At 33.4% G+C, this 24,765-nt stretch overlaps 5 protein-coding genes across 8 annotated transcripts; 2 read left to right on the top strand and 3 right to left on the bottom strand.

Moving 5' to 3' along the window:
- Window positions 1-250: 250 nt before the first annotated feature.
- Window positions 251-3,088, bottom strand: LOC18046003 (ATG8-interacting protein 2). Of its 2 annotated transcripts, XM_024189131.1 has the most exons (4): window positions 2,909-3,088; window positions 1,459-2,318; window positions 872-931; window positions 629-716 (listed from the first exon to the last, which is right to left on the bottom strand). In XM_024189131.1, the coding sequence occupies exons 2-3, from the start codon at window positions 2,296-2,298 to the stop codon at window positions 884-886; spliced, it is 888 nt and encodes a 295-aa protein (XP_024044899.1). In that variant the 5' UTR covers window positions 2,299-2,318; window positions 2,909-3,088; the 3' UTR covers window positions 629-716; window positions 872-883. The 2 variants fall into 2 exon arrangements, with proteins under 2 accessions (XP_006445013.1, XP_024044899.1); XM_006444950.2 differs by lacking the exon at window positions 872-931 and having other exon boundaries at window positions 251-716; window positions 2,909-3,087.
- Window positions 3,089-4,550: 1,462 nt separating this feature from the next.
- LOC18046002 lies at window positions 4,551-6,106 on the top strand. The gene is made up of 8 exons (XM_006444948.2): window positions 4,551-4,559; window positions 4,704-4,793; window positions 4,872-5,038; window positions 5,169-5,238; window positions 5,329-5,408; window positions 5,523-5,585; window positions 5,688-5,764; window positions 5,860-6,106. The coding sequence occupies exons 1-8, from the start codon at window positions 4,551-4,553 to the stop codon at window positions 5,958-5,960; spliced, it is 657 nt and encodes a 218-aa protein (XP_006445011.1). The 3' UTR covers window positions 5,961-6,106.
- A 2,201-nt stretch (window positions 6,107-8,307) lies between these two features.
- On the top strand, window positions 8,308-11,006 carry LOC18046001. Its single transcript, XM_006444946.2, has 9 exons — window positions 8,308-8,490; window positions 8,584-8,664; window positions 8,883-8,972; window positions 9,140-9,306; window positions 9,898-9,967; window positions 10,050-10,129; window positions 10,255-10,317; window positions 10,513-10,589; window positions 10,701-11,006. Exons 1-9 carry the CDS (start codon window positions 8,413-8,415, stop codon window positions 10,799-10,801), a joined length of 807 nt encoding a protein of 268 aa, XP_006445009.1. The 5' UTR covers window positions 8,308-8,412; the 3' UTR covers window positions 10,802-11,006.
- A 235-nt stretch (window positions 11,007-11,241) lies between these two features.
- LOC18046000 (LRP chaperone MESD) lies at window positions 11,242-12,550 on the bottom strand. Its single transcript, XM_006444943.2, has 3 exons — window positions 11,904-12,550; window positions 11,552-11,680; window positions 11,242-11,419 (listed from the first exon to the last, which is right to left on the bottom strand). Exons 1-3 carry the CDS (start codon window positions 12,240-12,242, stop codon window positions 11,255-11,257), a joined length of 633 nt encoding a protein of 210 aa, XP_006445006.1. The 5' UTR covers window positions 12,243-12,550; the 3' UTR covers window positions 11,242-11,254.
- Window positions 12,551-13,173: 623 nt separating this feature from the next.
- Window positions 13,174-17,419, bottom strand: LOC18045999 (protein FAR1-RELATED SEQUENCE 12). Of its 3 annotated transcripts, none has more exons than XM_024188884.1 (5): window positions 17,229-17,419; window positions 14,008-16,357; window positions 13,758-13,910; window positions 13,604-13,663; window positions 13,174-13,503 (listed from the first exon to the last, which is right to left on the bottom strand). In XM_024188884.1, exons 1-5 carry the CDS (start codon window positions 17,234-17,236, stop codon window positions 13,273-13,275), a joined length of 2,802 nt encoding a protein of 933 aa, XP_024044652.1. In that variant the 5' UTR covers window positions 17,237-17,419; the 3' UTR covers window positions 13,174-13,272. The 3 variants fall into 3 exon arrangements, with proteins under 3 accessions (XP_024044652.1, XP_024044654.1, XP_006445005.1); XM_024188886.1 differs by lacking the exon at window positions 17,229-17,419 and adding an exon at window positions 16,968-17,108; XM_006444942.2 differs by having other exon boundaries at window positions 13,307-13,486.
- Between the last annotated feature and the right edge of the window lie 7,346 nt (window positions 17,420-24,765).

The raw sequence follows: 24,765 nt of genomic DNA, 5'->3' as shown, positions 1-24,765 counted from the left end.
ACCCACTCACTCTCTCAGTCTCTCTCTTCCCTTTTCTTCTTTATTTACGCCAAGCATATTAAGATCAGCACACTGAATAACGAAAAAAGATAAGCTTGACTTGACCGAATTAAAAAACTGCGAATCGAGAAACTTTCTAGAGGAAGATCAGATATCCAAATTCATCCCAAACGAATACACTGCTGAGCAATCGTCAAGCTTTTTTGGGTTGCACCATTTTAGTACAAACCATCAGTCGACAATGTTTAGATTCCCACATCTTGTTGATTATTTCTCAAATTTTAATTCGAGACACAATTCTAATTCGAGAACCACCGACACCAGCTGAACCAGCAAATAGATTTGATTATAACACCCAGTCGGGACTTTCATGATCCGGGTATACAAATTCTATCTAGACAACCGGCCCTACAACTCAGGTAGCTACAGCATGGCAGGATCACATAATTCATTTGCAAAAAATAATAAGGCACAACAATATCAAAATTATAACATGTCGCTATGTAGCTAGGACACCAGAAAACAGGAGCTTCACAAAGCAAACGAGCATATTAACACCCTCACACCAATCTCTCCTTTCTCTCTCAACTTTTTTCTTCATCATCATCATCTTAACTATCATTTGAGGAGCTTCCCCTGACAAGAGAACCTCGACGGTGGCCACCTACAATTGCATCTTTAAGACGAGATATGGGACCCAACAACCTGCTCCCTTTCTGCAAATATGATGACCATAATAATAACAGGAAAAGAAAAGCAAAAAAGAACATCAGTATCAATTTATAATACAGAGACCTTCCATCTCACAAAGTTTCTAGAAGACAGGAAAAGAAAATGCAAATCCTATCCAATTTTCAACCAGATATACCACCTGACTTGCAAACTACATGGAAGGAGGTAAACCGTGTGGGCAGAGCTTCAAGTTTAATTTCTGATATAACCCAGATGGATCAGACTTCAGATCTAGTTAAGACAACAAAACTAAAGAAGAAACACAAGAGCAAGGTTCCGATCTTATTCATAGAAAAGGCTAGTCAGGTTTGCTTCTTCAGTTCCTGACCTAATAATTGGAAAAACGTATACTTCTTGAATCCGAGACAACTCTATGTGGTTCTACAAGTGAAGAGTTCGGGTGACATTCTCAAGAAACACGTCAAGAAGATGTAGGCTCCACAAAGAAAGCAGGATAGTACAAACACAAATCTAAAGGAAAAATTTCTAATAGTCCACAATCTATCAGCAATTACTCATGGTTGAAGCATGGTTTTAATTTCCAGTCCAATAAAATAATATTTTGAATTACGCTTTTATAATTCGCATGCATACGGCTTTTAGAAACATATTAACCAATAATAGTAAAACAGAGTAAAACCCACTTCTTCTATGGCACTGCAATAAAATTTACTGAGCCGACTAATTACTTTATTTTTTTCGGGGGAAAAACAGCAATCCACATACCTCATCATTGATGCTGAGCTGCCACTTCAGCTGCAAAGCTTGCCACCTTTCTTGTTGCCACTGCTGCCCAATAATTACAATGCCCATCACAGCCGCTGCAATGAAAATGGACCAAAATGTATTTGTCTCCTTTGCATGAGCATACAAGGAAGCTGCCCTTCTCTTCCACCATGCTTCACAGGGAAGGTCAGACTCAGCAAATTTGTCATCTTCTTTTGCAGGCATCAGAGATTTTGATGCGTCTGCAGGAACATTTAAACCTTGCTCAGAAGGTTCAGTTAGCTCAGGAGTCTCCAAGTTCTCATTGAGTGCCGCGTCACCGTGGAAAGAACTAAACGTAGCCGCACTGTAAATACTCTCTTCCTTCCTAGTCAAATTTAACCCCGGTAATGGTGTACCTTCTTCAAACTCTGTACTACTAAAGGATAGCCTGTTACCCCTCTCATCAAAAATCTGCATTTCTGGAAACTCATTGTGTACACTCAAATCCTTAAGGGTCCAATTATCTTCATCATCCTTTCCACTAGATTTGTCTCCGACTTCAGCACCCAATTCAGAGACAACGTCCTTCCCTTCAGATTCATTATAAATCTCACTCTTTACAAGTTCAGGTTCCACCGGCAAATTCTCATGCTCACCGGGGGGAAAAACAAAGTGACGAGACATGAATAATGCATGAGAAGTTTCCGCTTCAATTTCTTCAGCAGTGTCACCCCTGGCATCATCCTTCGGTTCATCATTTTGAGCACTAGGAGCAGCAGCATAGGTAGATGCTGTAAGTGACACAACCTCCCATTCATTCCCACGGGAAGCATTCTCTTCTACCTCATTATCCGCCATCCTTCCCAATGACAAGTTTCCTATCATTTAAAACATCAGAATAACAAAAAGCAACAAGTAATGAACTTAAAAGTGAATACAGAAAAATCAAAAGCATAAGACATAATTACTTCATCATAATTCTGTTACGCCATCATGCAAATTGTCTTACCACTAAAACATGACATATTAAAAGTAAACTATGCCATATCATCCCAAAAATTTACATAAAAAAAAAAACTACTAAATTCTACTCACAACTAAAAAGCTTTATAAGCCAAAAACTCAGTCAGTGAACTAAAGCCCACGCTATAAATTAACATCATTCTATGTACAGACAAAAGCATCAGATTCAGTCGAAAAACGTATTTCTAATTCTGATACAAATTAGAGATTAAACTTAAAAAAAAAAAAAAAATTCATCATCCAGTAAGTCAGTACGTGTGATGAAAGAAAGAATTAAGTCAACGCAAGCACGTACAAATCAATATAATTATTAACAGATGATTTAAAAAGAATTAAAACAAAAAGAAAACAAAATCAATCATCACATATCTATCAAACATAACAAAATCAGCGATCCACAGCTCATATAATTTCAAAAGAAAACAAATTAAAAATGAAAACTCACAGAGACGCAATCGGAGGAACAAGATCTAAGGCGGAAAGATAGACTGGTGATCGATACGGCGGCGTTTCTGATTAGATTGAGCAACACTAACTGCCTCGACAGGCGTAGAGCGGAACAAGGCTTTATAGACTATAGTTAAGGTTTCTCGAATTCGAGATAAAAGAAGAGAACCGATGGTACCGGTATATTTGATCGGAGTTACTGGCTGTTGTAGGTAAAGCACGTCGTGTATTGAGATAATAATAATAATATCTTTATTGTTAGTCACTGTGGCTACCGGTCGTTAACCGGTAATTAAGGTAAGGTTCGTGCGTTTGCGTGCGAGGGACTGCGAGGTATAAATTATTACGCTTACGCGACCTAGTTGCGTGGCCCATCATCGAATAACAAAAAGGGGCTACTAAGGGATTAGTCGTTCGTTGTACCTTCAAACGACTGGGCCCAGTTATTAAGTTATTAAAATAATTTTTAATTAGCATCGGTGAATAGTGGTGATAGGTTTTTGCGATTAAAAAATAGATAAACGATTCGCAATTGTGGGTATTTTTTTAATGACTAGCAAGCAGTCGTGGCGATGGATGAGGAACGTGGGCCAAATGGAACTGCATAAGTGCACTTCATTTCCTTCATTCGATCGTGCGGATGCATGATTGCATTGACAGATTCAAGTCAAACGAACAAATCCCATTGCAAAAGACTCAAACCAAGAACCTTTGGGCCATTCATTGCAGGAACTTGCAACCCGCCAAAATCATCACTTAGACATCTATCCTTTTTTTTATTTTTTTGGTTTGACTATTGACACCCCATTTAAAGAACTTTTAACCCTTTTTCATTATTTATCCCGTTTACAATTGTAAGTAAGCTCAAACAACAAAAACTAACTATTGCTCCTCCATGTATTTAAATTATGGGTGGAGTTTTTTGCACCTTTAAATTAAAATGTCAAAAAAATTCAAATAGATTATCACAAATTTTCTATAATTTAATGGAACATTAAACATGCGTAAACTTAAATATTCGGTTAATCCTGAAAAATGAATGTATAGAGTATAGAGAATTAGGAATGTAATATTGATATGATTTTTGAAAGTAGTAAATAAATTAATTTTAGACATAAAAAATGAGTCAATAACGTATGATTAATTGTTTCAAATTAAAGGTTGATAATTTGAAAACTTTCATCCTCACTCGTTTATGTCGCTCGTAATATGCAACGTGGCATTCTGTAAGTGGTAGGATAAGCAGAAAGCCAAGCAGTTTCAAGGAGTGAAGATGAAATATAAAAGAGGATTGTGTGGCCGGTGGCGGGAGCTGAAGGTTCATTATCCAGAGAAGAGAAAAACAGCCAAGTGCGAAGAGAAATGGAGGATTTATACGCATTGGACTTTGACGGCGTTATCTGTGACAGCTGCGAAGAGACCGCTCTTTCTGCCGTCAAGGTCATTTCCCTCCGTTTGACTAATGAGAAAATCCTCGTGAAATTCTCTGTTTTTTCTTTTCCAAAAAAAGTGCTTTTGAATTAGATTTGGATTGATCCATCTTCCTTTATTTCACTTGTGTTTAATAGGCTGCCAAAGTGAGATGGCCAAGTTTATTCGACGGCGTGGATTCCGCCTTGGAGGATTGGATTGTTGATCAAATGCACACTGTAAGCTCTTGTTAATTACTTTGCTTATATCTTATTCTCTTCAATCTGAATTTCACGAGAACTCAAATCTTCTCTAAATCCCCTGCATTCATGCGGTGAAAAAAGAATCTGCTGAAAGCAAACTAGTGCTTTATATTATTGCAGTTGCGGCCTGTGATTGAAACAGGATATGAAACTTTGTTGCTAGTGAGGTTGCTGCTTGAGATGAGACTACCGTCTCTTCGAAAATCCTCGGTGAGTATAATTCCGTGCTAAAATTTATTTGATGGATGATACTATTAAATGGCTACGTAAAAATGTTTCAAATTAAAGGTTGCAGAAGGACTCACAGTGGAGGAGATATTAGAGAATTGGCTTAAGATTAAACCTGTGATTATGGAAGAATGGAGTGAGAACAGAGAAGCTTTAATAGAACTTTCCGGAAAGGTCAGAGACGAGTGGATGGATACCGACTTCACAACTTGGATTGGTGCCAATCGGTACTCTAAATTGATGAGCTTGTAGAGATTGGAGCAAGACATTTGATACTCTATTTTCCCACAAATATCTTGAGCTTGTAATTGGTTTGTTTGACCCACAATTTGATTAGAAGATGCTCTTATTCTGCAGACTTTATCCAGGTGTTTCAGATGCTCTCAAGTTGGCAAGTTCAAGGATATATATAGTCACCTCAAATCAGGTTTGAAGATACTGATTTGAAAGTAACAGCCTTATATATTATCCTGTTTGTCACCAGTAATTATCTTAATTTTCTTTTGTCTGGAATCAGAGCCGATTTGTAGAGACTTTACTGCGGGAGCTTGCAGGAGTTACCATACCACCTGACAGACTTTACGGTCTGGGAGCTGGGTCAGTACACATTATCAATGCTAGCTGTTGGTTCTTTCTTACTGTTTCCGGTGGCTGTTGTTGCTTGCTCACATCAAAGTGATTCTTCCTCTTGATTTCGTTTACTAATTGCAGTCCGAAGGTGAATGTTTTGAAGCAACTTCAGAAGAAACCCGAGCACCAGGGGCTGAGACTTCAGTGAGTTATATTATATATGTTAGATCACCAAAAAAAAAAAAAATTGATTTTGATTAATACGTAGTCCAATCCATTGCAATGAAGTGACGATTACAATTACAGCTTTGTAGAAGATCGACTTGCAACCCTGAAGAATGTGATTAAAGAGCCTGAATTAGATGGATGGAATTTGTATCTCGGTAATCTCTTTCGGTTTTTATGTCATATTTTATTGTTGTATTTGTATGCAGTAGCATTGTTTGCTAAGATGGATGTGTTGAACTAATTGAAACAGTTGACTGGGGATACAACACTCAGAAAGAGAGGGCTGAAGCAGCAAGCATGCCCAGGATTCAGCTTCTCCAGCTCTCTAACTTCTGTACCAAGCTGAAATAGTCATTGGCTTCCCTACTTCCCCGTTTATTCGTTGATGAGCAATTCTTCCAGTAACACAAACTGCGACCACTTTTCTTATTTCGAATTTTTAAATTGGTTCATCTGAGCTATTTGATTGTTTCCTATCGTCGTGCATGATTTCAGTGGAAACTACAATGATAACGATAAACTATCCAATCAACAAACGGGTAATTTTTAAAAACCTCCCCTGAGGTTTGGGCTTGTTGCAAGTAGATGGCGAGAATTGATTTATTTGTAAAAAACCCCCTACCGTCAGTTAAGTTTAACATTGACCGTTAGTTGACCGTGCAAAGACAATATTACCCTTAACAATAGTTTATAAACGAAAATAACTAAAAAAAAACCAAAATTATTAGCTATTTTACACTTTTTAAATTATTGATATTTTCTTAAAGTTCTTATAAAAAATTAAAATTAAAAAATTAAAAAATCCTCTTTAAATTATTGATATTTCCTTAAAATTCCTACAAGAAAGATAAAATTAAAAATTTAAAAATGAAATAGTCATAATCTTTACCTATGATATTGTAAATTTTTAGAATTGACAAGGATAAAATTGTCAAAAAATAGGGTTTGTACTTTTTGCACCAATAATTTTAGTTTTTTTTTTAGTTATTTTCGTTTATAAACTATTGTTAAGGGTAATATTGTTTTAGCACGGTCAAATAACGGTCAATGTTCAACTTAACTGACGGTAGAGGATTTTTTACAAATAAATCAATTCTCGCCATGTACTTGCAACAAGCCCAAACCTCAGGGGAGATTTTTAAAAATTACCCATCAACAAACTTTGGGCCATTGATTGCAGAAACCAAAAGCCCACCAAAACCAATAACCATTTTAACAGGACCTCCTATTTATTTTTATTTTTTTACACTAATAATTCTGGAAATTTGTCATCCTCCGCTATGTATTGTAACGTCAAAAGAAATTAAATCGATGATCTTTGTGTCCGTAAAATCTAAATTTGTTTATGGCCTACGATACTTTCCACCAACCCAAAAAAAAAATAAAAAATAAAAAATAACTACAATGCTTCTATAATTTTAACTTTATTTTTTTTATTATGTTTCTATAAGATTTTGGTCCTCTGCATTTTCTTTTTCTTTTTCTTTAATGGTAGATATACTATTGTTGCATTTGGCAGTAGGGATTGGATTACTTCTATAAAATTTAGTTCAATTCTGTGTTTGGTGTAAACTAAAGGAGTTAGGACGGTTGATTTCAGGCTCACAATTTTAAGATGATAACAATAAAATTATATAAGATACGTCAAGTACTTTGGTTGCGATGGGATTATTAGTCGTTAGGTACTCTGGTTGTCAGTTTAGGTGTGTTGGAATTAAATGAGAGTAAAAAGAAAAAAAATTGTCTTCTTTATCACCTTTTTTTTTTTTTTTCATTTTAACTTAATATTTTAATATAAATTAAATATAAACTTACTTTCACAAATTTTTAACCAATTTTTTATATTATATAAAATATCAAATTCTATTCAATAATTTTTTAAAACTAGTATTGAATAATATTAAAGTTAACCATTATTAATATTATTTAAAAATAATGATATCATTTAAATAGTTATTTTTAACTTTGCCAAATGAAAGTTAATATAGTCTTGTTCGATGTTCTACAAGCAAAAGACATTATTATAAAAAATTCAGTCTAATCCAATTAAATTATGATATTTAATCCAAATCAATCCAATATAATCCTATATTTAATGATTTTTAAAATGAAAGATAGTACTAAATATTTAAGTTAAATCATATCATTTTTGTTACCCAATCTAATTTAGTCCGAAGTTCAAATGTGCCCTGTGTGTATCATTACTTTACTTCTCAAATTATTTGACTGTTTCCAAAAATAAATTGATACATGATAAAGTGTTATTGTATTGTAACTTGTAAGATATGCGGTAAAGAAGTATTTTTTATACAATTGGGTAAAGAAGTATTTTCTATACAGTCTAAGATTCTTTTGTAAAAATAAACCATGTAAAAGATGTGACGGTAATAGAATTTTTAAAGTAGTTTGTACGAAGGAAAATATAATTCACTCATAAAATGGTTTTAAAAAAAAGTAATTTTTGTTATATTCTCAATAAATTAATTATTTTCAAAACATTTCTAAATTATTGTAAACTACTCATTCTTAATTACCATTAAAAACATGAGAATAGTTTGATGAAAAACAAAATATTTTTAATAATACTTAAGGACAAATTGATGTCTGATGGGTATGGTTCTGATCTTGGATAAATTAAAATTTACAGAAAAAACAAAAAAAAAGGATCGTCGTTCAAAATGGGAAAACGGGAAAACGTGTCGCTCCATCATTGGAGTTTGGTGAGTAAGCCAATCCGCACCCCACCGGTATAATGGGAGTCGGCAAGAGTAAAAGCAAAAACAAGGTTGGGTGTCGCGACTAGATGGCGGATTTGTACGCCTTGGACTTCGACGGAGTTCTCTGTGACAGCTGTGGGGAGAGCTCTCTCTCCGCCGTCAAGGTCCATTTAACTACTGGGATATCAGCCGGCGCGAATTATTTTTTTTCAATTTTTAATTTGATTATTCATTTTTCCCTTCGTGCATATTGTTAGGCTGCGAAAGTGAGATGGCCAGGTTTATTTGACGGCGTCGATTCCGTCATCGAGGATTGGATTGTTGATCAAATGCATATAGTAAGCTCTTCGTTTTTTATCTCATTTCAATTTTCTTTTCTCATATGCCTCTGCCTGAAAACGGAAATGCTGTTCTATTACGCCTGGACTTTGTTTATTTGGTTGATATTTTAATTTTATGCATAAGAATGGATGTTTGATTGGGGCCAAAAAAATAATAATAATAAATAAATAAATAGGCTCTGTTGAAGCTAATTAGTACTTCATTTTTTTTGTAGCTGCGACCTGTGGTGGAAACAGGATATGAAAATCTGTTACTGGTGAGGTTGCTGCTTGAGATAAGAATGCCTTCTATTCGGAAATCCTCGGTAGGTATTATATAATTATATTTGATGGAACATTAAATGGCTAAAAAGCCTGTCATACTTTCAAACTTTGTTTGTGTTTAGAAGAATGGTGTTGATTGTATATTCATTTGCTTAGCCTTTTGACACATTGATTTTGAACTGATGACGAATTTGATTCAATTTGCAAGGTTTCGGAGGGACTCACGGTGGAAGGGATACTGGAGAACTGGTCTAAGATAAAACCTGTGATTATGGAAGATTGGAGCGAGAATAGAGATGCTCTTGTTGATCTTTTCGGCAAGGTCAGAGATGAATGGATGGATAAGGACTTGACTACTTGGATTGGTGCTAATAGGTATTTTAAACGAGCTTTTTGAGATGACACTGAACAATTTGTACTACTATTTTTCACATGATGATCAAAACTCTGGAAAAATAAAACAAAATAAAAACTTTTACTTTCATATTTTGCTTAGCAATCAACGTAGTGCTTCTTCTGTGTAACTTAGTTTGAGAATCTACTTAATTATTGATTAGCATTTGGGCGAACAAAGTTCTTATTATTATTGCACCTTGAAATTCATTTATTGTTAACCAATTTGCTTCCCTTTGCATAAAGCTGCTTATGAGGCTTGAGTGAACCTTTTTTGGGCATATTGTTTGTCTTTCTTCATGCATTCCTTTATCATTTAATGGCCAGCTCCCTTTCCTCTTTTGTAATTTGAATGATAGTATGGGTCTCCGTTTTACATATCTTAAACATTTTTGGCTGTAAATTAATTGTCATTCTGATATTTTTGAACTCATAGGAGCTCCTGTCGGTCTTTTTACCAAATTTTAGTATGTTTAAGGTTTTGATTTTGTGTAGATTTCAATTTTACTGGAGCTTGTAGTATTGGTCCATAAATGTGAACTGGAATTTGATTACCTGGTGCATCTCCTGCAGATTCTATCCAGGCATCCCTGATGCTCTAAAATTTGCAAGCTCAAGGATTTATATTGTCACCACAAAGCAGGTTTCAAGAGACTGATATGATAGTAATAGTTTTATAAGTTTCTTTTCTTATCATAAAATTATCTTCCTTTGTCCCAATTCAGAGCCGTTTCGCAGATGCTTTACTACGAGAGCTTGCAGGAGTTACAATACCACCTGACAGAATTTATGGTCTGGGAACTGGGTTAGTGTTGTCTATGCTCCTAGGTGAAATACTTTTGTGGCTGCACTGGCTGGTTCTTTGACACTGTTGCTTGTGGTTGCTCCCACTAAAAGGAATTTCTCCTTGATTTTGATTACTACTTGCAGTCCAAAGGTGGAAGTGTTGAAGCAACTCCAGAAGAAACCAGAACTCCAGGGGATGACATTGCAGTAAGTTATTATGTGTATTACAATTAGATATTTTTGTACTATAGTCTACTAAAACAAAATGAGGCTGTTAAATGCTTGGTAATGATTTTTTTTTTTGGCTCTTCTGGCTATTTAGCTTCTATTACTTAAGACGTAACTCCCTTGTTTGTTAAACTTGAATGAAACCTGAAACTAGTACTTCTAAATTTTGATCAGCTTTGTGGAAGATCGACTTGCAACTCTTAAGAATGTGATTAAAGAGCCTGAGCTAGATGGGTGGAATTTGTACCTAGGTAATATCCTTTAATAATCTTTCCCCCTTTTATTGTCTTTTTCGGTTTTTGTGTCATATTTTGCCGCTGTTTTTAGTAGCTCTGGTTGCTAAAGTGGATCAATTGGAGCAGGTGACTGGGGATACAACACTCAGAAAGAGAGGGAAGAAGCAGCAAGCATTCCTAGGATTCAGCTCCTTCAACTCTCAGACTTCAGTAGAAAGCTGAAATGATTGTCGGGTGCAATATTTATTCATAGATTACCCCAATTCTTACTTGAATAGATGCAAACAGTGTCCTTTCGCCGTCCAAGTCAATTATTGAGATGAGAATTACTCGAGTATCTGCTAACTGCTAATGAAGGAACTGGAGTGTTTCTCATGTTGTCATTGGTATTGCATACACATAGAATAAGATGAAGATTCTGCATGTTTAAAATTCTTTTTCTTCAAATCAAGAAGTTCCAATTTCAGTAAATTGCATTGAATATATTTGTAATCCAGTGTGCATCATTCAGAAAGTTACAAACTATCTGCTCAGGCAGACGGGCACAAATATTAAAGGAATGGGATGAGGAATGAGGATGAGTGCGGGTACCTAACGAAAGTTGAAAGTGGTGAAAAGCAAATCTTAGAAATGAATTCCTAGTGTTGTTAATCTGAATCTAATTTTGTAAATCTTGTCAGCTAGAGCTCTTCCTTGGCGCGTCCATCATCAGCATCATCTTTGTTATTTTCATTTTGTAGCTTCTGAATAACTTTTTCAAGAGGAGGATCTCCTGGTCGTCGATAAGCTTGGTCCCCTATCTTAACCTCATAGGCCTCCGGTTGGTTCAATAAAAACTCCCTCAACTGGGTTGGAAGAACAATTTCCCAAAAGAAAATGAATCAGAATCCAAAAGACGAACAATGTGGAGAATTATCAAAAGTTAATTTATTAGCCAAGACTTCAACGAGGGACTGAATTCAACATAAATCGCTTACCTCCAAAACGTCTTGGCCTCTTTGCAAGGTGAACATGATTGTGACAAAATCAATGGCCATGAACTTCACTTCAATAGATCCAGTTTTCAGAACTTTTGACCATTTCGTAGCAATCTCCATTACTTCGGCCTTAAAAAACAAAAGGAAATGAGAAATCTATCAGGGATCGAGATGTTTAACTAACTCTCGTACTTATTCATTCACTATTAGTGATTTATGATTAATAATAATAATAATAATAATAATAATAAAAGCTCAGCTTAATGATTTATGATTATGATTCACTGTTAATGACGACGACCAAGAAGCAATAAAAAGTGGGTGATGTGATGTGACAGCGCAATCGATTTACCACAGAGCGAGGAGTACCCAGACGGAGCTTAACGAACCCGAAAACGGGGCCGAATTGACGCTTCAACATCTCTTCCTGCATCTGGGGAATATTCATACTGTCAAAATCAAGCTTTGGCGGATCGAATTCCTCGGGGCCCGATGTCTTTGGCTTGCCCCATTCCTTCCAATCATCATCTTCTTCATCATCAATCACATCAGCCAGATCATCCGTGATGTGGAATTTGCTCTTCCCTGCCTCTGTCGATCGGACAAATTCACCATTTCTATCAAAGATTTGGGCTACACTTACCACGACCAGGATTACAATTAGACTGCGATATTGATTCGTCATTTTCATTTTTTCAGATATATGATTTTTAGTCGCTTCGCTTCGGTTTCGTTATTTATTATCGTTGGTTTCATTTCAATCTCACTCTTTGCCTGGCCTTAGTTTTTGATACCGCATTTTGTGGGATCTACAGCATTATTACATGCAAAATTTTGAGGAGTATTAAAAAAAAATAAAAATAAAAAATAAACTTAACTATTGAGATGGATTATAGAACGCGCCTAGGCTTCTTCAATAATTAATTAGTTAAACCATAGATCTACCTCAACATCTCACAATCACATCGTGAGATGGATAATCCACAATTGGCTACAAAATAATTCCTCCATACATTTGACTTTATTTCTCCAATATTTATTTCTCAAATAGAAACAATGAGAAGAGACTAGGAAAACCAAAAAAAAAAAAAAAAAAAATCGGAGAGAGAAGATAAAGCTATATATGTATATAACCTTGAATGGAAATTGGATAATTTTGGATGAATTTGGTGGCTGGTGGCTGGTGGCTAGTTTCTTTTTTTTTTTTTTTTTTTTGGTGGTAAAAAAAAAAAATAATAAATCAGTTAGTATAGGCAAAATAGTCAAACCATACATTAGTGAGCACTTCCAATAGAGTTAACATAAAAATTAATGAATTATCACCTATAACTTATAAGAGTATTTTTAAAATAATTATCATCTGCTTCAAACAAATGTTATCGGCGAAAAATTGATCTTGTTTTAAATTTACATTGTTTAATCAACAGAGAGTTTTAAAAAATAAATATTATTTGTTAAAATTATTTATTTTATTTAAAAGAATAAAATTTTATATTATTTATTTTAATTTAATATTATTTAATCATAGGAGGTTACTTATTATATATACTCTTTTACAAAACTAAATAATATTAAATAAAATAAAATTACGTTTTAAAAGATTAGCAGCCAAAACACACGCACGCGTACACGCGTGTGTGTATGTGTGCGCGCGCACACATACACACATACACAGAGATGCGCACGCACCCACCGGCGACCTTGTATAATTCCTAACAGTTTTATGTAATTTTACACAAAATCGCGTAGATTGCCTCCTCGTATTCATTTCCATTTAGATTCAAAAAATTGGTTAATCGGGAACCGTACAAAGCAAAATATAAACAAGATTCTTCTTTGTTATTTGGGTTCGAGATACGAAGGGTCAGACGCTCTGTATCTGCAACTGTGATCACAGAGCAAAAAGGAGGATGACTGCAAATCAAGTTCCATTGCCTACAATATGATAAATCCTGAAGCAAGTTAATAGATCAGCATCGAACCATAAATACTATCCGACAAAAAAAATTTCTTTTCAGTACTTTGAAACCCTAATTTTGATTGGTAATTTACCTGCCTCAAATGAGTGCTAATTGGGACAGAATCATGGTATGTACTTCGGATCAATGTTTCCTGCATAAGTATGAGAGTGCCCAGCTAATTCACTCGAGATAATAATATTTCAACCTAATCAGAATGTAAAATCTTTTTAAACTATCACTTTTACCTCAAGTAACTGAGTTTGGCCAGGTGAGTCATGCTGATCAGAGAAGAAGTTTGGTTGCTGATACAAGTCAGTATTGGGCTGTTGGTCTACCAGCAGATCAGGCTGCCCGTACATGCACTGAACCACCTGATTAGCTTCTAAATTGTACAAACTCTGCAAAAAAATATTATACATTTGAAACTCTAGGATCAATAGATGCTGAATTTGAACGTTATCTGGAATCATTTCAATGAAGTAAGCCTAGTATTACCTCCATAGTTGGAGCTTGAGGTGAGACAAAAGCTGGTGGGGGGTTCGAAATGCAGTTGACAGTATTTGGTGATTGTGCTTGTATGTTCTGAACTCTTCTTGATTTGGAGCTTCTTCCATGTATGTTTTTCAGTTTACGTCTATGAGGGACACAACTCTTATTTTCCTTTGTCCATTTTGCTCTGCCGACCTCATTCTGATCCTCAACTGTATTTTCATCCAAACATACCTCAGCATTTTCACTTTCAGAAGCATTCGCACCAGTGCTACTAGAGGTGATACCTTGAACTTCCTCAGGTTTTGATGTCAAGATCTTTTCAACCCCTTCAATTACTTCCTCAAGCTGCCTAGAAGCAAACAAAAATGCTTCTTCAGAATCGGCTGCACTGGCTGATATATTTAGCATGCGGGAACACAAATCTTTGTAACGTCTTGCTGCAACCAGCTTGGAGTTTTCATGTTCAATGAACTGACTAGTATCTCTCGTACACCCAATCCTTGCCTCTTTTGTCCATCGCTTTAAAAAATACTGAGATGGGACCACCTTTATATTTCTTTGATCAAGCACTTTTAGTGCATGACTACAAAGAAACCCAACATACTCGAACTTCATACAATCACAAAAAACTGTATTATCTGAAGAATTGAAGGTAACTCTGTACTCTCTAGACTGCCCAAATGTGCTAACTTTGAATTCGGACAACGATCCATTCTGACAGCACTGGTTAACAATCACGTTTAAACACTTTTCATATTCTCGCTGAAATAGTTCAAATGCCTTCGTTGTGTAAACATCACTTGCGTGCTTTAACATAATCACATTCGCCATTATCCTTGGCGTGCTTCTACCCATTTCATCAGTGGCTATAAATTCTTTGTAGCGCTGCTCATCAACCACCCTCTCCAAATGCTTGAAAGCATGAAGCATATCTTGGTCAGAGCTTAGACAACTTTTTAACTTATTAGATAAACTCTCGACCACATGGGAACCTTTCGTGTCAAGGAAATATGTGTTCCTTCCATATACAACGGCCCACTTCTCTCTTTCTCTTAACATCCATTTCAACCAGTCATTTTGCTGAAGGCCATAACTGCCAAGTAAAGCCTCCCATTCTTGAATAAAAACCTCCTCATCCTTTTGATCATAAATGCAGCTTCTAAAACTAGTGGCAAAAGCTTTAATATCCTTCACTAAATGACTAAGGTGCCTGAGTGTATTTTGGTACATCTGCCATAGACATATACGATGATCTGTTTCTGGTAAGACAGAACTGATTGCCTCAACAACGGTTGCATCTTGATCTGTGAGAATGACCTTTGGCTTCTTTCCAAACATTGCCTCTAGGAATGCACGAAGTAGCCACTTGAGTGATTCAGTGGTGTCATCAAATAAAAACGCAGCAGCAAATGTCACAGCTTGATTATGATGATTCACTCCTACAAACTGCACAAATGGCTGAAAATCTCTGTTTGTCCGACAGGTTGTATCCAAACAGACCACATCACCAAAATGATCATAGGCTGCAACCATATTGTCATTGGCCCAAAATATGTTGCTTACTTTATCGTCAATATCGAGCTGCATCGAGTAAAAGAATGGTGGATTTTCAATGTGCTGCCTCTGGAAATAACACAAAAGACGTCCTGCCTCTCCCTCCTTCATCTCCCTCACCCTTTCAGACCGAAGGTAAAAGTCATAATCCATGGCAAGATAATCAAGAGCATCTCGTACTTCAAATCTTCCACTCATCAGTTCAAAATCTGCGCGAGACTGCAAGTCCAAATTATCAGGCAAGTCGGCTTCAGCAGCTTGAGCACTGGATAATTCTTTCTGCAATTGTACAATTTGATCATTATTTGGGTCTATATTGTCATGATTGTGATTTGCTTCAAAATGCGTGACCCGGTATTTACCATCGGGTTGGCGAGTGATAATCATATGTGCCAAGCAACCAGTTCGTGTTTCCTTGCGATGCTTCTTCACATTCATGTCTCTTCTATCCTTCCGCCGATATCCTTCTCTAGAGCAAGTAAACTTTCTAGATACCACCTGACCATGTACCTTACTCCTATTTGCCCAATCTTTTCGAACACTAAAACCAAGCACTCTGGCATATTTGTTATAAAATCTGTAAGCATGCTCATCTGATTCAAACTGTGTGCCAATTTTCAGTATCCCATCTGGGTTAGCATCTTCTTTTGAGGAAAGAGTAGGCAAAGTTGCATGAATTACTTTTGGGCTGCGACTATCTTGCTCCACATTCAAGTCCAATTCATTTGATGTTTGAAGTCTACTATCCGTGTCCTCATCAAGAGGAGTACCAAACTCGTCAGTATCCTTATTCATGGACCTTCATTAACCGAGAAAAGCATAAAAAATCAAATAACAAATAAAGTAAAGAAAGATGAATTTTTTTTATGAGGACTTGTTTCAAATGCTGAAAATAGTAAGCATTCTGCAGTTATTTCTAGGCACCTAAAAGACATAGTAATAATTTTGTCACTAATAAATCTAACACCATCAATTTAAAATTTTAAAGCTATCATTTCGAAACGTATCAATCTACTAATCGAGGGTATTGATGGGATCAAACCAAAATTCTGGGTACTTGGATTATAGGAATATATATTCTGGTTTGGGATTCTCTAACCAAAACCAGCCAGTTTATGGGCATTCCAAAACCAAACAAAATTTGGATTTCATTCGTTTTCCCAACCGTTTTAGTTGCAATTTAAGCTTCATTTCTTCAGACGTACAGAAAATCAGAATACAAATATAGATGACGATGACAATAATAGTAATGCATGTTATCGTTAAAGCTAAACCTAGTATTATACGTGTCAATTTACTCCAATTCAGACCTAAAAATTAGTTATACACAACTGAGCACAGATAGCTCAAAGCTTAACATTATCAACTGAAATGTCATATAATTCTCACCATCACAATATCATACTTACACTTACTCGCCAGTAAATTAAGAAGAGCAAAACATCAACATATAAGTGCTGCTAAATGATTATCTCGAAAAAAAGAAAAGCCCTAAGTAAGATACGCGGGACCCCGAATATTGAAACTTTATCTTAAAACATTTGAGAAATAATGAAATAAAAAAATTCTAAAAAAAGGACCCATCACTGAAGAAACAAAATGGAATATGGAGAGAGAGAGAGGAGAAGACAATTGAAATTATGAATTGATTAAGGGTTTAGTGAACTGACCGGGGCATGGAAAATCGGAGGGAAATTGTGGGGGTGCTCCCCGGGGTGGGGGGGCGCTGGGGCTGTCGATGCAAACACGGCAAATTTGAGGGAGCAGATCAAAGGGAGGGATTTAAAAATTTGTTGTATTTACAAATGAGCATATGATCATTTGAACAATTTTCATTAGAATAACTTTTCTCATTTTTTACATGTTCGCTTGAATTGAATTGAATTAAGTGGATTGAATTTAAATTTAGTTTTAAATTATATAATTAGTTATTCTAACTTTTACATTAATCTAAGGAATGCTTGCTTGTTGTGTGATTACTTCTTCTTATTTATTTATTTATTTTTCTATCATGATTCCATAAAATAAGTTTTTTTTTTTTTAATCTATGACATCTTCATTCATTTATTTATTTGTATTAATATTTAGCCTTAAAATTATTATTAAGGAGAAATTCTATGGTACATCTACAACTAACTATTACATGTGTGACATATATAATTGTATTTAATATAACTACCACTTGCATGTTATTTTTTCAAAATAAATGACCACATGAGATAACATCATTTATTTATTATATGACTGATATGGTACCTATAATATATTCTAGAATTCCTCTTAATAAAGATGTCATTTATCATTTGATTATTATGTAAAACATGCAATTAATCATTTGATAAATAAATAACTTTATATTTAATTATTTAATAGTGTTTTGTTTAGTAGACGATAATATACATCATATATAAAAATATATAATTTAAATAAATTTAATTGTTATTGAAAATACTATTTAACTTCACTTATATTTAATTTAATATAGTTTAATCTAATATCGCACCAAATCTATGAAAGCAATATATAAAATTCAGCCTAAAAGCTCGTTTAATATTACTTTTGGGAGGTTCAAAAATAATTTAAAAAAACAAAAAATTAATTTTCATGCTTCGTAAATTTTTTTAAAAATCATTTTTTTGTGAAATCACTCATCCTATAGCAAAATTGAAAAGAAAGGAAACAGGAGCATTAATGATTTTGAAAATTACTTTTATAGTTAATACAATTCCATATATATAATTATATATATTATAAAAATCTAAAATTATCTTTAGAAAATAAAATTATTAGATTTAAAGAAATTAAGTGTTACTAATTATATTGAGATAATAAAATAAAATTTGTAATATAAAATATTCACTTTACTCATCAATTATTATATGTACACAATAAAAAAATATTTTATATACATGTTTATAAATATTTAAATAAATTGTATCCAATATTATGTCCAATCCAATTATTTATATTCTTATAATAGTTTAACAGTAAAATTGACTAAACACATATGATTATTTTTAAAACTCGCGATACTTTTGAAGATAAATCTATTAAATATTTAGCTGATTATCTTTATAGGTGATTATTTCTACAGCAAAATTAACAATAATTATTTTAAATATTGCATTATTACTATACTAGCCATAATTCAATTCAATATAATTTTAATAGTCAATCTAATTTAATCTTCCCTGCCAAATATAGCCAATCACATAAATCTGAGAGGAGAAAAACTAAATTGAAGGAGAATCAAACTTGGGCTGGGCTTCAATGAAATGAACTTGGACTAGGCCTAGTGGTGTATATCCAAAACTACCTCGATAAAAATAAAAATAAGGCAATTTGAACCTATCAAAATACTCTCTCCGCCCATTTCATCACTGAAATTTAAAAATTAATATTTTACTATACAAACTCTCTTAAATGTCAAACATATCCTTGTTTAAATAAACTATTATGATAGCATTTTCTTGATAAATAAAAAGAAAATGGGAAGAAAGTGCATGCTTTCTCTTTCTCTCACCTCCTAGACCCCTCCGTCTCAATTGAAATTACAAGAACTCGACTGCAGATGCATTGGTGAGAGAACAATTTGACATTTAATCAAGTATTGTAAAAGCATATACAACATTTATTTTCTCCAATGATCAAACTAATTCATAGAACTCGAAAGAATATAAGAATTGGAAATAGAGTTTCAACTCACGTCTCTTGTTGTTATTTATTCAGTTACAACATTATGAACAAAAATATAAAAATAATAGAAACTGCAAAAAATTGCAATCATTACTCATTGAGAGGTTGACGAAGAATAGGGGAAAAAAATTCCTTAAAGCACACTAAACAATTTCTTTTTCCGCAAAGGAGTAAACTTTTTAGCAAGCATCTTCTTTTTATTTTTATGGTTTGAGTTCTAATTTTGTGATTAAATTCTTTTTGATAAGTGGGTTTTGCTTCTCTATGATGATAATTTATTAAATTATATTTAATGTTGAAAATTATTTTTAGGAAAGGACGAACATGCCGGCTCTTGGCCGAGACTTGTGTAAATAGTAACTAAAATATATTTTTTAATGATATTATCTTGTCTTTTTTGGTAAATTATTAAATGAGTATTATGGTAAGAAATTTAATTTCGAAAAAGTAGGTGCTGAGAGAGTATTTAGATTGGTTCAAATAACTTCACCCAAAAATAGATATTATGCTTTATATTTTTCCTTTCTCTGCTGCCGCCGCCACCAAACCTATTTTGATTTTTGATACCCTTTGACGTCCAAAAATAACAATCTTGCCAGGAATTCAAAAAGCACTTGCTCATGAAACCAACAGAGCCAATGAACCAAGACAATAAATTTGCCTAAATGACTAAATCTAATAAATAACCAGTATTCACAGGCTTCTTCACAGTTTCGGTTTACTCTTCAATCTTTGTAATTGAGTAAACTTTACCTGCTTTTAGAGCCCGCTGCTTTCAATTTCAATCACACTTCATAATTGAATCATCTAATTTACTCTTCAATCCTCGTAGAAAAACCAATTTGCCTCATCAAGAACACAAGCAACTAGAGAAAGATAATATTTCATCCGTTAATTCTTCCAAAAGTTTAAGTTTCTGCCAAATTTGAAGACAAATTTCCAACAAATTTAAAAGAAACATTAACGTGCATATCGAATTATTTTTCAAGCTTTTTAATCACCTCTCATCACATATCAGTAAGCAAAATTGACCCAGAAAAAATGGGGAAAAAAATGGTTAAGCCCAAAATTTACCTTTAACAAGTTGTTAAAAGCAAGGCTAGCCGGCCAAAGAGTAGGAGAGAGAAAGAAAAAAGATGTTATATATATAACAAGGTTAAGTTTAGAATTATGTGTAATTAGTTGCAAAGTATGGGTTAATGAGATAAGCCAAGGGAGTAAAATATTGCTAAGAGTGATGATAGAGCCACAAATTCTTGTACAAATTTATCTTGTACAAACTGATGTGGTATCAATTTATTGGTTGAATGAAAATACAAAATAATAAAAATAAATTATGTGGGACAAGAGATATTTAATTCAAAAAATGTTATCATGTCGCATTGGTTTGTACATGATAAGTTTATACAAGAGTTTGTGGCTATATCATTACTTTATTGCTAAACCCTAGTGTTTTAAAGTTCAACTATGGCGGGAGAGTTTACATAATTGAATTGACTAATATATGTGATCAGAAGTATATATAGATTCCAATTAGAGTTCCTTTTAAATTAAGGAAACTTTTTATTTTTTTATTTTTAAAGAATAATCTATAGAATCTCAATATATTTTGTGATAAAGTAGCGTGGGTAGTGAATGTAGGTCATTTCATTTAAACTCTCCTAAGTTTTTTATACATTTTATATCACCCTCTATTAGTGATTACACAAGGTTAAGACTATTCTCTCATACAATAATTTTGGAATACCTATATTATATTGGGTTCATTCATGAGATAATCATGGTTTCTTAATAGCTTTTGGCTCAAAAATATACTTTTAAATCTTTTGAAAGAAAAATAAATAAATAAATAAAGCAACGCGCACACACAAAGAGACAACGTTCTCAATATTTACTTCATCCGCAGGGGAAACTGCTGGGTTACGGTGTTTGGTAGAAAAAGTGGCGTGAGCAGAAAGAAAGAACTGGAAAAAATGAAAGCCGGCCACATTTTCATTTCATGGCATTGGCTTGTACTGAACCGTCGCATGCCTATGGCTTCGTTGTTGCCATCTTTTTCTCATCGTCAACATTGCGTCGTCGCTTCAACTTATTGAAAAATGAAGATCATTTGTTTTCCGTAATTAAGTTGTCGGACTCTTTACCTTTTTTTTTAAAACTTCCAGAGAGAAATGCACGGTGAAGAATCAATATTCAGGAATTTTAATTAAAATTTAATAAGGCCTCTTTCGCTACCAAAATATCTAGAAATAAAAAGAGAAAATGGCCTGCAGAAACAAAAGAAAAAAAAAAAAGAAAAAAAAGAACAAGAACCAATCTTGTTGAATTGATTGATAGTTTCTCTATCTCCCTCGTAGCCGGCCAGTTTAAAACTTTAAATGTCAATTTAGGCACATATAAACGTTGTCACTTACTTATGAAAAATGAATCCCACGAACTAGACGATGAATGAAATTCCAAGGCTGAGGGTCCATTCCAATAAAAATGCCTTTCTGTAACATTAAACTTCACGGTATGATACTACTATATATATGATTATTTAAAAGAGTGTTTTTAATATTATTTTTTTAATAAATAAAATAAATAATGTTCAGAACTTTTTTCAAGTGATGTGTTCTAGTCTGTAATCTATTTTATCTGACAAATCAAGCATATGGATATACAGGAACGAAGTAAATTGAATTGTTTACACGATGACAATAAGGTAATAGGTTGAATAAGATGAAACTGAAATCTCTTTATTTGTAACGGATGAGATTGCATGACCAGTTGCAATTATCATGGTGCTAATTGGGATGACAAAAAGTTTACTGTGTATTACAAGTTTGATAATTGTTTTTTTTTCTTTTTTTGAAACTGATTATAACAATCAAACTATAATTTATATTACATAAGACTATTACTGATATTTATAATCAAATTATCACTCATATTTATATGAAATTATTATTGAGACTAATTTTATATACATTATCATGAAATATTGTCTAAATATTTATTATATCTAATATTCGAGGACGTCTACTTCACTTACTCATATTAATAAAGAAAAATAATGATTTTCATCTAATAATTAAGGAAGAAATTGAACCCCACAATATTTTAAGGACTTAAACTGTTAGAGTAGTAGCCCAGTCATTCAACTAAAGGCCGAGTGACAAATTTGATAATCGTTAAAGTTCGTAATAAGTGTTTTTTTTTTAAAAAAAAAAAATTCCTTATGAATTGCAGGCTGATTTGATGATTTATATTCTCTACGGATGTGAGTTTAATAATAATAAATTCACGTTGAATGATACCCGTAGCCATAGCCATCCCCAATTACAAATAGAAGTGATTCCAAAATTTACCACCCTTGCATAAAATAAATAAAACGTGAAAGAAACAACAGCAGGTACGCTGAACCAATGGGCAACGGAAAGATGGAGGCAGGTGGCTGTTAATGTAAGTAACTAAAGTCGTAAGCAATTGCATCACAACAACTCATGACAAAACGAATCGATTCGATTAGATGCAATGGATGGAGTAGGCTTAATTTATAGCTTAACCTTTATCAAGAACGCCCGGCGGCGTGTCACGCCACGCCACGTCGTCTTGGTGATTAATCCCCCAAAGCCGGAAAGGCGCCAGGGTAGCCACTGCTCACTTGACAAATACACTTTTGGCCCGCTTTTGATATCCGAAGCTTACTAGTGATCCGCAATTTTCACCTGGCACATTCCATTTGCGTACCTGCGTCGTGAATAATATTATTAATAATAATATTGAAATTCTTTTTTTTTTTTTAGTTTTGTTTTCCTCTCCTTACGTATGAACCAACAGACCATATGGAGGTTCTGTTAATGGACTGACAGACTATCGAGGGTTCTGTTAAAATGTCGAAATGCCTAGTATAGTGTCTGTCACACACTCACCTCTACTGTGAACTAGCTAAAAAAATGTGGTAAAATTAAATTAAATGGATGCCATCCTTTAGTGGACCAAATCTTTGGGTTTTTGTCATCAGTGGGTGCCTGGTGGCCGCGCTGTTTTTACTTGCGTTTCAAAATTATACATGCATGATGCATTCATTTGCTTTTTGATGAAATTTGACCATTCTTTATAGCCAGGAGGCAGCTCTACATTGGACCAGCAGCCACCACTCCCAACATGGGAGTCTTGAGTGTTTTTGGACCATTTCCTCGTAATCATTCTTTTTTTTTAAAAAAAAATTTTACATTGACACACTGAAACACTTACTTAGATATTTTAAATCATCTCTAATATTCGAAGAGTGTCTACTTCACTCATATTTGTAATAGAAATATTATTTCCACTCAATTAGTTGATATTTAAGAGAGAAGTGAAACTAACATTTATTCGTAAAGATTTTATGGAGGTTCGAACTCTTACATTCAACATTGTAAGTGTTAGATTTCTCTCATTGAACCAAAAATCCATTAGTAATCATTCATTATTTATCGTGTATATATTTTAATGAATCATGATAATTTATACATATACATAGGGGTGGGCATAAACCCACAACCCATGGGTTTATCCAAACTCAAACCAAATTAAATGGTTTGGGTTGGGTAAATCATGAAAATGGGTTAGATGTGGGTTTTATTTAGAAAACCATTTCATTATGGTTTGGGTATGGTTTACCCATGGGTTATGGACAAAACCCCAACACACAAATTTTTCAAATGAAATAAATGAAAACAAAATAAATGAACACACATAAGTGAAAGACCACCATTAAATTTTTTACGGCGTGATCAATTGTCAACAGTTAGAAAATGAAAATAACAGTAAAAATAAATTTAAATTAAATAAATATTGTTGTAAATAACATAATTTTTTTCCTTATTTACAAAAATAATTCCTCCGACATGGAAGGATCATCATAGAAAGAGCAGGAGACTCTACTAAGAAGAAATAACATAAATTTCTTCTTATTTACAAAATTTTTTTCTTATAATTATTTATTTTATGAACATTTTCTTATAATAAATATTTTATAATATTTTAAAATTAAATGTAAAAAGTATAGGTAAAATATTTTATTATTTATCTTATAATAAATTTTTATTTGTCATTCAAGTTTTCTTATAATAATTTTTTTATCATTTGACTAATAATTTTCTTATATATTTATTATAAGAAAATTTTCACAAAATAAATAAGTATAAAAAAATTTTATTATTAATTTTTTTGTTAATATCAAAACATATATTTCTTGTTTTTAATGCTTTATTTTTTATTTAGTTTCTATTCATGTGATTTATTTAATTTAGAATAAATATAAATAAAAGAGTAGTTGAAAATAAGGGTAATATTGTAAACTTATACTATTATGGGGGTTTTTGGCCATTATAAAAGCATTAGGGGGAAAAATAATATACGTTGATTACTGTAGGGGGGAAACTGGCAATCTCCCTAAAATTAAACATATAAGTAGACAACATAACGCAAAACTACCAAAATGATCAATAAAAATAAATATTACATAATTAAATAAATAACAAG

Source organism: Citrus clementina, unplaced genomic scaffold, assembly GCF_000493195.1.
Source record: "Citrus clementina cultivar Clemenules unplaced genomic scaffold, Citrus_clementina_v1.0 scaffold_3, whole genome shotgun sequence".
Taxonomy (NCBI): Eukaryota; Viridiplantae; Streptophyta; class Magnoliopsida; order Sapindales; family Rutaceae; genus Citrus; species Citrus x clementina.
The sequence above is the reverse complement of the archived record's forward strand: the minus strand, read 5'-3'. Positions and strand labels throughout refer to the sequence as shown.

Coding starts and splice junctions, on each gene's coding strand:
- LOC18046003 (XM_006444950.2), bottom strand. CDS start 2,298: ATGGCGGATAATGAGGTAGAAGAGAATGCTTCCCGTGGGAATGAATGG. Junction 717..1,458: donor AGCTCAGCATCAATGATGAG/GTATGTGGATTG, acceptor TCATATTTGCAG/AAAGGGAGCAGGTTGTTGGG.
- LOC18046002 (XM_006444948.2), top strand. Junction 5,039..5,168: donor ACTTGGATTGGTGCCAATCG/GTACTCTAAATT, acceptor CTTATTCTGCAG/ACTTTATCCAGGTGTTTCAG. Junction 5,586..5,687: donor CACCAGGGGCTGAGACTTCA/GTGAGTTATATT, acceptor TTACAATTACAG/CTTTGTAGAAGATCGACTTG.
- LOC18046001 (XM_006444946.2), top strand. CDS start 8,413: ATGGCGGATTTGTACGCCTTGGACTTCGACGGAGTTCTCTGTGACAGC. Junction 8,973..9,139: donor CTTCTATTCGGAAATCCTCG/GTAGGTATTATA, acceptor TCAATTTGCAAG/GTTTCGGAGGGACTCACGGT. Junction 10,130..10,254: donor ATTTATGGTCTGGGAACTGG/GTTAGTGTTGTC, acceptor TACTACTTGCAG/TCCAAAGGTGGAAGTGTTGA.
- LOC18046000 (XM_006444943.2), bottom strand. CDS start 12,242: ATGAAAATGACGAATCAATATCGCAGTCTAATTGTAATCCTGGTCGTG. Junction 11,681..11,903: donor TGGGTACTCCTCGCTCTGTG/GTAAATCGATTG, acceptor TTGTTTTTTAAG/GCCGAAGTAATGGAGATTGC. Junction 11,420..11,551: donor GAGGCCAAGACGTTTTGGAG/GTAAGCGATTTA, acceptor CTTCCAACCCAG/TTGAGGGAGTTTTTATTGAA.
- LOC18045999 (XM_024188884.1), bottom strand. Junction 13,911..14,007: donor CTCAAGCTCCAACTATGGAG/GTAATACTAGGC, acceptor ATTTTTTTGCAG/AGTTTGTACAATTTAGAAGC. Junction 13,664..13,757: donor GCCAAACTCAGTTACTTGAG/GTAAAAGTGATA, acceptor ATACTTATGCAG/GAAACATTGATCCGAAGTAC.